General features: G+C 37.6%; 1 protein-coding gene across 1 annotated transcript in view; it reads left to right on the top strand.

The window, feature by feature from the left end:
* Positions 1–11,823, top strand: part of ostn (osteocrin) — a 50,067-nt gene extending 38,244 nt beyond the window's left edge. The window contains exons 2-5 of the mRNA XM_051958071.1: positions 6,910–6,981; positions 8,946–9,157; positions 9,835–9,976; positions 10,047–11,823. Of these exons, the coding sequence (XP_051814031.1) occupies positions 6,910–6,981; positions 8,946–9,157; positions 9,835–9,919 (369 nt within the window). The 3' untranslated portion in view covers positions 9,920–9,976; positions 10,047–11,823. The remainder of the gene's footprint in view (positions 1–6,909; positions 6,982–8,945; positions 9,158–9,834; positions 9,977–10,046) is intronic.
* Positions 11,824–12,585: the final 762 nt, after the last annotated feature.

Here is a 12,585-nt window from a genome sequence, read left to right as displayed (position 1 = left end):
ATTTTTGTCCATATTTTGGACGACATACTAAACTATGACTTTTTGGTCACATTTTGGACGACATACTAAACTATGATATTATTGGTCAAATTTTGGACGACATACTAAACTATGACATTTTTGTACATATTTTGGACGACAAACTAAACTATGATATTTTTGTCACATTTTGGACGACATACTAAACTATGACATTTTTGTCCATATTTTTGGACGACATACTAAACTATGACTTTTTGGTCACATTTTGGGCGACATACTAAACTGTGACTTTTTTGTCACATTTTGGACGACATACTAAACTATGACATTTTTGTCCATATTTTGGACGACATACTAAACTGTGACATTTTTGTCACATTTTAGACGACATACTAAACTATGACATTTTTGTCCATATTTTGGACGACATACTAAACTATGACATTTTTGTCCATATTTTGGACGACATACTAAACTATGACTTTTTGGTCACATTTTGGGCGACATACTAAACTGTGACTTTTTTGTCACATTTTGGACGACATACTAAACTATGACATTTTTGTCCATATTTTGGACGACATACTAAACTGTGACATTTTTGTCACATTTTAGACGACATACTAAACTATGACATTTTTGTCCATATTTTGGACGACATACTAAACTATGACATTTTTGTCCATATTTTGGACGACATACTAAACTATGATATTATTTGTCACATTTTGGACGACATACTAAACTATGATATTTTTGTCCATATTTTGGACGACATACTAAACTGACTTTTTGGTCACATTTTGGACGACATACCAAACTATGACGTTTTTGTCACATTTTGGACGACATACTAAACTATGACTTTTTCGTCACATTTTGGACGACATACTAAACTATGACTTTTTCGTCACATTTTGGACGACATACTAAACTATGACTTTTTGGTCACATTTTGGATGACATACTAAACCATGATATTATTGGTCACATTTTGGACGACATACTAAACTGTGACATTTTTGTCCATATTTTGGACGACATACTAAACTATGATATTATTGGTCACATTTTGGACGACATACTAAACTATGACATTTTTGTCCATATTTTGGACGACATACTAAACTATGACTTTTTTGGTCACATTTTGGACGACATACTAAACTATGACTTTTTTGTCCATATTTTGGACGACATACTAAACTATGACTTTTTTGTTACATTTTGGACGACATACTAAACTATGACATTTTTGTCACATTTTGGACGACATACTAAACTATGACTTTTTGGTCACATTTTGGACGACATACTAAACTATGACTTTTTGGTCACATTTTGGACGACATACTAAACTATGACTTTTTGGTCACATTTTGGATGACATACTAAACTGACATTTTTCGTCACATTTTGGACGACATACTAAACTATAACTTTTTCGTCACATTTTGGACCACATACTAAACTATGATATTATTGGTCACATTTTGGATGACATACTAAACTATGACATTTTTGTCACATTTTGGACGACATACTAAACTATGATATTATTGGTCACATTTTGGACGACATACTAAACTATGACATTTTTGTCCATATTTTGGACGACATACTAAACTCTGACGTTTTTTTCATATTTGGTTCATCTATAAAGAATCGGTTAAAATGTACATTTTCATGAAACTCAACAAAACTGTGTTGCTTCATCCTTCTAAATGATTCATGTCCTCTTTATAGATGAAAGATGGATTTTTTTTTGGCCATTTTCCGGCTTTATTAGATAGGTGCAGTGTCGAGAGATTCATTTGAAATGAGAGAGCAGTAGGGGGAAGACATGTAGCAACGAGTCGCACAAGCAGGAATTGAACCCAGAACACTGCGTGGGGGACCAGCCCCTACACATGGTTCACCCACTTAACCTGTTGAGCTATACACGCTCCCCCATCACACGGCATGTTTTTACGACATATGAAAAATCACATTTTTTTCGACATAGACATGGCTAAAACAACACAAAAAGGACACAAAAATGGTAAAATAACACAAAAATGACACAAAATGATACAAAAGGACACAAAAGACACAAAAATTACACAAAATGTAAAGAAATTGACACAGAAGACAACAAAATGACTTTAAAATGCACAAGATGACACAAAAGTGATATAAAATGACCAAAATGACATGAAAATGACACACAGACACAAAAATTACACAAAAACTGACAAAACATTGCCCAAAAAGATACAAAACCATACAAAATAATGTTTAACTCACTAAAAGGACACAAAAAACACACAAAAAGGCACAAACAGAAGCTTTAATAACACAACGACATAAAAGGAAAAAATACACAAAATTATACAAAATGACACAAAAGGATGCTAAAATAACACAAAAATGATGCAAAATGACACAAAATCACACAAAAAGATGCTTCACTCAAACAACAAGACCCAGAAAGACACAAACAGATCCTTTTAACTAATTCATTTTATTATTTGGTTTTTAAGAGACGAATCAACAACTAAAATAACTTTATCCACTAAAACGAATAAACATGAGGTCAGATAGAAGGAACCGTTGAAGAGTTCATTTGCAAAAACAGGCAACTCTGTTTTCAGAAAACTCATTTTTTTATTGTTTACTTGAGATAATAATAACACTAATCATTTGGTTTTTCTCTGTTTTGTCATGTATTTTTCTACTGAGTCAAATCCACTCAACTTCAGTTTGATTGATGTTATCTCAAGTAAACAATTTAAAAAGGCTGCCACCCACCTCTCCTCCTACTCTCCGCCCATTTGGTCACTTGGAAACTACGATGTCAAAGGGACGACGAGTTTATTTCTTTTACCTGATCTGTAGCTCAGTGAGTTAAGGGTTTGTCTATAGAGCTGCAGGTTGTTGGTTCAAGAGCAGACTCTTCTTAAATTTTCTGTAAAACTTAAAGACGGAAAGAAAAATTCCAGTGGTGGGTCTTGAACCTGCTACCTTCCACTTGGTAGTCTCTCTTCTTACACCCTGAGCTACTCACTCAGATACTAATTCTTCTTTTTTTTGCGCAAAGTCTTCTATTTTTGGTCATTTTCGAGTTTTTTTTTAAACTTTTGTCTCAGCTCAACCGTTTTTCTCAGGAGGTTGGACTTCAGCCTTTGTGCTGGAGGGTTGAACCCTCAGTTCAGACTTTCCAAAGCCTCCACACCTCCCCAGTCCTCAGGACCTGAGCTTTCACACAGTCTGAGGGCTGAAATGTTCTAAGTCCCACAGTAGATCTCTGTTAGATTTAACTTTCAGACAGTCCAAGGACTGAAATCTTCTGAGTTCCTGAGTAGTTCACTGTTAGTTTGAACCTTCAGACAGTCTGAGGACTGAAGTTTTCAAAGTTTCTCAGTACTTCTGTGTTAGTTTGAACTTTGTGGTGAACAGAAGCCTTAAAACTTGTGACCATGAGTCTTGATTTCACATTTAGAACATCCATCTGAGTTCTTCTCAGACCTTCACCTGTGGGTTCTTTAGAAATCCTGAACAAACTTTGATTCTCTTCACTGAACAGTAAAGTTTGTGGAGATCAGAAGGTAACATTAGTTTGATCGATGCCTTCAACTACTAGTAGACTTTATCTGGAAAGCAGTTTTCTGAAATGAGCTCTGAGTAAATCTGTCCACAGTCAAACCAAGAACACAGAAAGAGGAAATGTTTGAAGAAACAACTTGATGTTTTCATTTCAGACTAGAAAACGCTTTAAGACCTTTATCTGTTTTTGCTCTTTTTCATCGTTTTATCGTCTCTTCTGTTTAATTTGATCTTCTAAAGTCTAACTGGTGTCTTTTCAAATGTTTTGTCTTTAGTTTGATTCTTCTTAAATGTTTAGTTTTGCTCTTTTCTCACATTTTATTCTTTTCTGTCTGATTTGATTTTGAAATGTTTTGTCTTTTTAATGTTTAATCGTTTCTTCAAATGTTTTATCGGCTTGTTTGATAAATTTCCTTTTCTTTCCTAATGTTTAATTTTTAGATTAAATCTTTAAGGTTTTTCTTTTTAAATGTTTTACCACCTTTTAATGTTTAATTTTCTTTTTAAATGCTTCATTGTATTTTCTGTTTAATTCCCATTTAAAGTTTTGTTTTTAAGATTTAATTTTCTGATTAAATGTTTTGTATTTTTTAAATGTTTATCTAAAAATATTTAACATTTAATATTTTTGTTTAAAATGGTTAATTTCATAATTACATGTTTTGTATCTTCTGTTTAATTATGTAATTAAATATTCTGTTTAATATAATTTAATTGTATTTAATGTTTAGTTTTCTTTTTAAGTTTTATTGTATTAAATGTTTTTCCTTTGATTTAATTACCTTTTTAATGTAGTTTATTTCTTTAATTTTTTCTTTCCATCAGAATTTCAACCTTAAAAATAATACAAACCCTTAAATCTCAATAAAATACTTCTGTTGTCACAATCATGAGTTAGTCACTTATTTGTTTAGAACCTTTCACACATGACAAAACTACACAAGCAAAGAGAAAAAAACTGCTAAAACTCAGAAACATCTTTAAAATATAAGATGTAATATGGTAATAAAAAGTGTTGTGTTCAGGGGATGGAGGGAGTTTATTGAAGTCTTCTTGGGCTCACACAGTAAATCATTTAAAATAGAAACTTGATATTCAGTCTCAGGAAACTGCAGAGCGACAGAAGAACCAACAATATCTCCTGTTTTCTCCTTTAATGAGTCGACTCTTCTGCTGCTTTCAGACCAAACAACTACAGACTCTTCACAACCTGCTCAAACTCTTGGTACAGGACCTCACCACACGGGTCAACAAGGTTTCCTTCTCATTTCTACTCTGAAGCTCACCTTCTCCTGCTCAAACTGCTGACAAATGTTTGTGCTGCTCTAAAGTCTGGTCTCCAGAACTTCCTAAAAACTCTCAAAGTCTCTTCTGCTGCAGGTTGCTTTGTAGAACTGTTCCAGAAAACCTCACTAAACCACATGGAGGCGCCTCAAGATAGTCGTCCAAATGAAACCGTACAAAAACCAAGCTAGCACAACCCAGACGCTAAAGTCTCCTGCAGCCTACCAGAGAAGCTCTTTAAACAGAGAATCAGGACAGGAACTCTTACCTTCTGGACAACCAACGTTGGTTCACAAACAACCAAAAACCTCTAAAGACTCACTACAGCCAAGATAAAGACACAACTCAGCTGCACCAAATCCACTAATCACTGCACATATTAGCACCATGTGCTAACTGTGGCTAAAGAACCACATTTACCAAGACAACTATCCAGTACAAAGCCCTAAAACACACCAAGAAACACATTAAAGAGGATTTTACTGCTGGAAGCTGCAAGCCAATGCCTAAAGAACAAACTAAAGCAACGGAGCCAAACCCGGTTCAGTGAAGAGAAGCAGAGGAAATGTTTGACTGCAGACATAAAGCAGGAAGACACTGAGCTGCTCAGGTGTTCCTGATGACACCAAGCAGCCACCTGGACAGCCAATAGGAACACAGCTTACTGGAAGTCCAGAGGACTGGCTTAGTGAAGGAAATTTAGTTTAAAGTTGAAGCAGAAAGTTAACAAAGAAAGATGAAAACCACCTTCTGATCCCTGAAATCTCTGAGTTTTCACACAAAGAACACCTGAACATGTCAGACTGGTTCCATAGTAGAACCTTCACTGTAAAAACGTCGTATTATGGTGTGTTGCTCAAAAAACATTACAACCAGCTGTCTTGGGTCGCCGAGGAGCAAAAACAGGACAAACGCTGGTTTTAGGGGGTTGAAAGAGTAAGTTTACAACAACACAACATGTGAGCAGAAAAATCACAAAGTCTGTCTTTAGTTCAGCTGAAAATATTCATTTTTGTCTTTTTTATTGACCAAACTTTTCAGGAAGTAGATGAAAAATAATTAAAGCTCTCATAAGTCCAACTTCTTTTTGATCCTTGTAGAGTTTAATCTTAGAGTTTGTAAAGCTGTTGAGTTTTTAGAGTCACATGGATTGTTTTTACATTTAATAGAGAGTTTAGTGTCTGATTGTAATTCTGTTCAGTGAATGGATCATTTAAATTATGAAGATGTTTTGTTTTTGCTTCAGCACTTTTTATTGTTTAGTTGCTGATGTGGTCAACTTGAAGCTGTCGAGTGCATTAAAATCCTCCAAGACAAATGTTACAAAGTGGTTGCTGGAGTTATTTCAGTTATGCAGATATTTATGGAAAATACTGAAATGTGTTGTGCTCATGCAGCCACAGAACTTTCATCCATATTTTACATAAAGAACCGTTTTCAATACTGCCTGTCCTTGTTCTGCTTTTTTTCAGTTCAATTTTTTTTATTGTCCCTTAATGTTATCTCTATAATAAGATTTTAACAGACAAAATGCTCTTAAATTACACCAGAATGCAGGAAATAGGATGAATAATTTTCAAAATTAGACCCCCTGTCAGCACCAGCACAAACCAAACCCTGTACTAAACTATGATGTTTTTGTCCATATTTTGGATGACATACTAAACAGACATTTTTTGCACATCAACAATAAGCTGCATCACTGTCAGAATTTCATGAGGTGGTCCTTGTGTGATTTCTAATTTTTCCTGAAAATTTCATCCAAATCTGCTGGTCCGTTTTTGCGTAATGTTTTAGACAGACAGACAGACAGACAGACAGACAGACAGACAGACAGACAGACAGGCGCCGATTGCCGTTCCCTGGCAGAGTAAAAATACACATTTATTGTGTAATTAAATGTCAAAATAAAACACTGAACCCGTAAAAATGTACAACTAATGAACAAAAGTACTTTAAAAAAGACTGGCTCCTTTCAGAATAAAATGACATTAATTTACATGCATCTTGTTTATTGTCTGAACCCGCAGGATTCAGTGAAGTCTGATGTCGTTCCAGATGTCGTCTGGCAGCTGTTTGCTGTTCTGCTTCCTGCTGAGCTTCGTCGCCGTCCTGCACGGCAGCGACCAGGTAACCAGAACTCACCTGGCTGTCACCATGACAACCCGAAAGCCAGATTCTCAAAGGTTCTGACTCTGAGCTGAGCTGTGTTTAGTTTCAGTACATAGACCGGTCCGTCCTCCTTTTGCTTTAGTTTACATTTTTATCACCTTATTCTTATTTCAGTATATAGCCTTATCCAATAGTTTCAACATCACCTGCTTTATTACCGGGACATACGAAGATCCCATTGTCCTTTAAGGCTTATTCCACCTTGCTTTACTCCAGTACATAGACCTATCCCATCGTCCTTTAAGGCACACCTTTTCTGTTGAGTGTTTTTTACACGCTAAATAACCAGATGTGTTAAAGACATCCTGAAAGTTTCACATTTCGTTTCATCTAAGTACTGTGAATAAAATGGATGAGGTAAGGCTATGTGCTGGAATAAAACAAGGATGGGATGTTTTCAGACTGAAGTATACCGACCGAAAGTACTGCTACTACTGAAAACTACTGAAAACTACTGAAATACTACGACTAAGGCGACATATGTAGGAGTTAGATGAAGGTGAGATAAGCCTGACATAAAAGGGGGTTGGGATAGGTCTATTGACTAGAAATAAAGAGGATGGTATCAGTTTACGTACTGTAACTCAACAAGGCAGATACAGTTCCACTATCAAAATGAACTGATGTGGGCTCAGGCTATGTGCTGAAATTAACAAGGGGGTTGGGAGAAGTTTACTTACAGGAATTACCAAAAGTTGGGTTTGGTTTACGGACTGAGATAAAAGAATGTGGAATAAAGGTATGTTCTGAAAAGGAAACGAAATAAGGAAGACAAAGAAAAGGAGCGCTACCTGGACTCGGCAGAGTTAGTTTGAGGTGCTCTTTGGGAGGGGATTCAAAAAATCCTTGAAACAAAAAGAGGAGACTCCAAGGCACTCTCTAAAAAATATTAAGATTTAAAAAGCCTTTATTTAAACAGCATGGTCATGTAGACCTTTAAAACTTCTACGCGTTTCGGCATCAAGCCTTCTTCAGGAAGTCATGCAAACAGATGTCAGGCTGCAGTAGGCCCTTTTAAAGGGATGCTCAACCAATTAGAACCGGCCACATGGACTTAGAGGCAAAGTCTGCAGGTAGTGTCAACCAGCAGACTCACCAAAAGATCTTTTGGTGTATGACCATGCCGTTTAAATAAAGGCTTTTTAAATCTTAATATTTTTTAGAGAGTGCCTTGGAGTCTCCTCTTTTTGTTTCAAGGAAACCAAATAAGTCCATTGACAGAAATTAACAAATGGGGGAATGGTGGGATAGGTCTATATACTGATATTAAAGCAGATGGTACAAATCCGTACATAACGGTGGGATAAGGCTATGTTCTGAGGAAAAAAGGACATTGGGATAGGTCTATGTACAGGAACTATTAGGAGAACTTACTGACAGTGAAGACGGCTCCTCAGAGTCAGTGTCAGGTTTGGTGAAGCTGCAGGAGAGAAGCTGGAAGCTGTTTTCTGTTTAGTCTGGAGGAAAGTTGATCCGTCGGACAGGAAGTGAGAACCTGAGAGAACGTCAGAGGTCAATATTATCCATGAGGAGACTCCCTCATCGTAAATAAAAGACTCAGGAGACGCCTCACACGTCTTCATCGCTACGTGGAGTCTAAAAACAACATCTTAGACGTTTCTTTGAACTTCTCCTAGTGTTGAACGGTCGAGTCAGTCTACTGTTTACTCTCAGGATGTAGCCATATCCCAGAATCCTGTAGTTTCAGTACTATCTTCTAAAATTTCAGTACATAGACCTATCCATCTTATGTTCACTTCATGTTAACTTAAATACATAGACCTATCCAAAGCTGTACTTATTTTTTTTTAAATCTTTCATTTGATTCCAGCATATAGTCTTTTTTGTGTGCCCTTGTTTAATTTCAGTACATAGACCAGTCCCTGATTTTTGACTAATTCGTTGTCGTCCTTGTGTTCCAGCATTTAGACCGGCCTTTGCCGAGACCCCGCCCCAGAGGGGTGAAGGTGGGGGAGGAGCTGACGGCAAAGCTGCTCCGATTGGACGACCTGGTGAGGATGGAGAACGACGTCATGGAGCCCAAGAGGAAGAGGAGTTTCCCTGGCAACAACGCTCCGCTGGACCGCCTGTCGGTCAGCTCCATGGAAACCAAACAGACGAACAACAAGCAGAGGTAGGAAACACCTGGAGGAGACACCCGAGATGTAGTTTTTACTGTCAGACTGTTGGGTGCTGATTAACATAACCTTACTTTCATTCCTACACTCTTATTGTACTCACCTTTAGTTCAGTGCCACCATCTTTAATATCACTACATAGACCTATCCCATCCTCCTTTAAACTGGCATAGACTTGTTCCACATTATTGAATTTCAGTTGTACTGTTTCAGGGTTAGTAATTTCTTTATGCACATACATTTCAGTTCATAGTCAGATCCCGCCTTCTTTTAATTTCTATACACAGACTTTCTGTGCTACCTTTACCTATAGTTGTGTTATAGCTGCTTTAGTTTCAGTGCGTAGACTTATCCAGGCTTTTTAAAATTTCATTATATATCCTAATCCCACATCCATTAACATCAACAGTCTTCTTGTAGCTGCCTTATTTCCAGTATGTAGACCTATCCCACCCTCCTTTAAAGTCTATGCAGACTTGTTCCACATCATTTCACTCGTTTCAGTACGTAGACTGATTCCACTTTTTTAGTTTTTCCTCTCAGCTCAGTAATCTGATGTTTTAAACACAGTAAGCTGTGTAAAAACATCCTGTTGGTTTTTCGTCGCTGTAGGTTACTTTAGCTCTTTATGCTAACTGATGCTAACTCACCTGAAACTTCCTGTCCACAATAGAGTGGTGGAGTTGCCGCGGCGACGACCCAACCCGCCTCCCATCGACAGGATCGGCATGAGCCGCCTACCGAACAGCCGAGGATAGGCCACGCCCCCTCCGTCTGAGAGCCCGTCCCTCTGGACAGTGCCCTCCTCTGGACAGGTAGCAGATCACCTCACATCATCGATGTTAGCTTAACGAAGCTAAAACGACTTTCTTTATCTGTCTGCAGAGGAATCACAGATGCATGAACCACAGCCAATCACCTGCTGAGCCACGCCCACCACCTCCCCTGGACACACCCACCCCTCCAAAATGAATGTTTATGGACGGTGCATTCAGGTGCAGCTCGGTTATTTTAGCATGTAGACGTCCGGACCAAAGCTTGTCGTGTTTGTTTGAGTCTTAAGTTGACAGCAGCCGATGATTCTGATCAGCTGATTGATTGATTGATTCTGATCAGCAGCTGAGCTTTAAATCAAACTGTTCAGTTTTAATCTGAAGTCAGAAAATTCAACGACGCCCCCTGAAGGTTGCAGTGAGAACGTCTCCAGGACCAGTTTGTTGGTTAGATTTTAGTTTAGAGAAATAAAAGACAACATATTTATTTAACTAGTCTGAACCTGCAGCGTTTCCATGACAACCTGTTTCATCAACAGAAGAACAGTTTTTATGAAAAAGTGCTGATAGATGAAAATGACTACAAGTCTGGTCATATTGAAGTAAAACAAAAACCAGATCTCCATTTGTACCTACTAGTCTGTTTATCTACTCGTTTATCTGTTAGTCTAACTAGTTGTCTACCAACTAGTCTACCTATTAGTGTATCTACCTGTCTGTCTACCTACTGGTCTGTTTCCTAACTAGTCTATTTACCAACTATTGATCTTCTGCTCTGTGCAGGTTGTGAAGTTAAACATGAGACTGAAAACAGAATCAGAAATAAGAAATCAGAATTCTGAACTCCAGCAGCAGATTTCTGTGTATTATTGATTAATTATGAATCTGTCAGAGGATCGCTGCAGGTTCAGACGGTAACATCTGGATCCTGTCAGACATCAGCAGTAAAACTGGATTAACTGATCACAGACCAGAAAAATTCCATAAAAATACTACAGTACAAGTAAAAGTACTCATTCTGAAGTATAAATACGCAATCGGCCTGATTGATCAGTAAAGAGACGGGTTGGTTAAAGGAATGTACATCAGCCTGACATTTCTGACTAATTTTACAGAGTATTATAGTATTTTTTAAGAGGGGTTCCCGTTTAATTATGTATTTTACTGATAGCTAAAAAAAACAAAAAAACAAAAGTGTTGAATTTTACAGAATCAGCTTCAAACGTCTCTTTAAAACAAACTAGTTTTAGTTTCGTCACCTGAACGCACCGCCCCGCCTGTGACTCGACTGGAGGCGTCATCGCCTCGACTCGAACCTCCGACACGACTCGAGTTTCCTTCTCGTAGTTTTTGTTGTTTTTTCCCGGCAGGATGACGGTTTCCACTGCAGCGCTGGATCTCCGTGACAACTAACAACGACACCATGTGACAGGAAACAGACCTTTAACTCCAATTTAGTCAGTTTTCTTTGACCGAGAATGACTTAGTTAGTAAATATGAATAAAATCTAATCAATGCGAGGTAATAGAACAATTTAAAACATTTTAAACCACAATTCAACATTTCTAACCATTTTTGGGAGTTTTTGATGTGCTGTTGGGAAGATTTTCAAGTCAATTCCAGTTCAAGACTCAAATGAAATGTTGAGTTATTCCTTTAAAAACACACCAGACCTTCTGAATCTGTCCTACAGAAACCCTGAGATTAAATACGTCTCCTTTAACGTCGAGTTAAATCACTTGATGTCATTTTTCTGCTCCGTCAGCTCTCAGCTGAACCATAAATCTGATTTAAGACCAGCAGCTTTGGAAACCGTCTCCTACTGACGCTGTTCTAAAGCTTCTTTCTGCCTCCGTTTAACTGAGCTTTAATAAAGACTAAATGATAAATGTCAGTCTCACTGTTGTATTTTGAAGGGTTTGTCTTTAATCAGCTGTTTTACTCTGAAGGGCTTCTTTAAACCTGTTTCTGTTCCATCTTTAAAGGAAACGCAAACATTGAGTCGTAATAATTTACCTCTTTTTAAAAAAAAAAAAAAAAATATGACTTTGACCCCTTTTAGACTTGGACTCTGAACTGACCTTTTTGACTTCTGACTCGGTTTGGACTTGATTCCTTTAGAACTGAACCTGGACTCTGACTCAACCCCATTTTGTACTCAGACTTGACTAGTTTGATGCCGTTTGGACTTGGTTGTGACTCTGTCTTGACCCTGTTTGGACTGGACTCCATCTTAACCATGACTCAACTCTTTCTCTATTTGACTCTAGTCTTTGACCTGAAATCTGTCCAGTCTTGGACTGGATCCTTTTTGGGTTGGACTTGGTCTAGACTAGACCCCTTTTAGACTCTTGTCTTCAATTCAACTTCTTATCGGGTTCGTCCTAACTTGGATTCAACTTCTTTTGGACTTGGACTCGTCTCAGATTTGACCTGAACTGTACTTGAACTCTTTTAGACTGGACTTATTCTGGACCTTGACTTGATTACTTTTTAACTAAGTCTTGGCTCTGACTCGACTTTTGACTCTCTATTGGGTTCTAGCTCGACTCTGATTGGACCTCTTTTAGGTTACACTCTCTGTTGACACTTTTGGACTGGACTTGGTCTTGACTCAGGCTGAACTCCCTTTGGACTCTGTCTTGACTCTT

This window comes from Acanthochromis polyacanthus, chromosome 13 (assembly GCF_021347895.1).
Source record: "Acanthochromis polyacanthus isolate Apoly-LR-REF ecotype Palm Island chromosome 13, KAUST_Apoly_ChrSc, whole genome shotgun sequence".
Taxonomy (NCBI): Eukaryota; Metazoa; Chordata; class Actinopteri; family Pomacentridae; genus Acanthochromis; species Acanthochromis polyacanthus.
The sequence above is the reverse complement of the archived record's forward strand: the minus strand, read 5'-3'. Positions and strand labels throughout refer to the sequence as shown.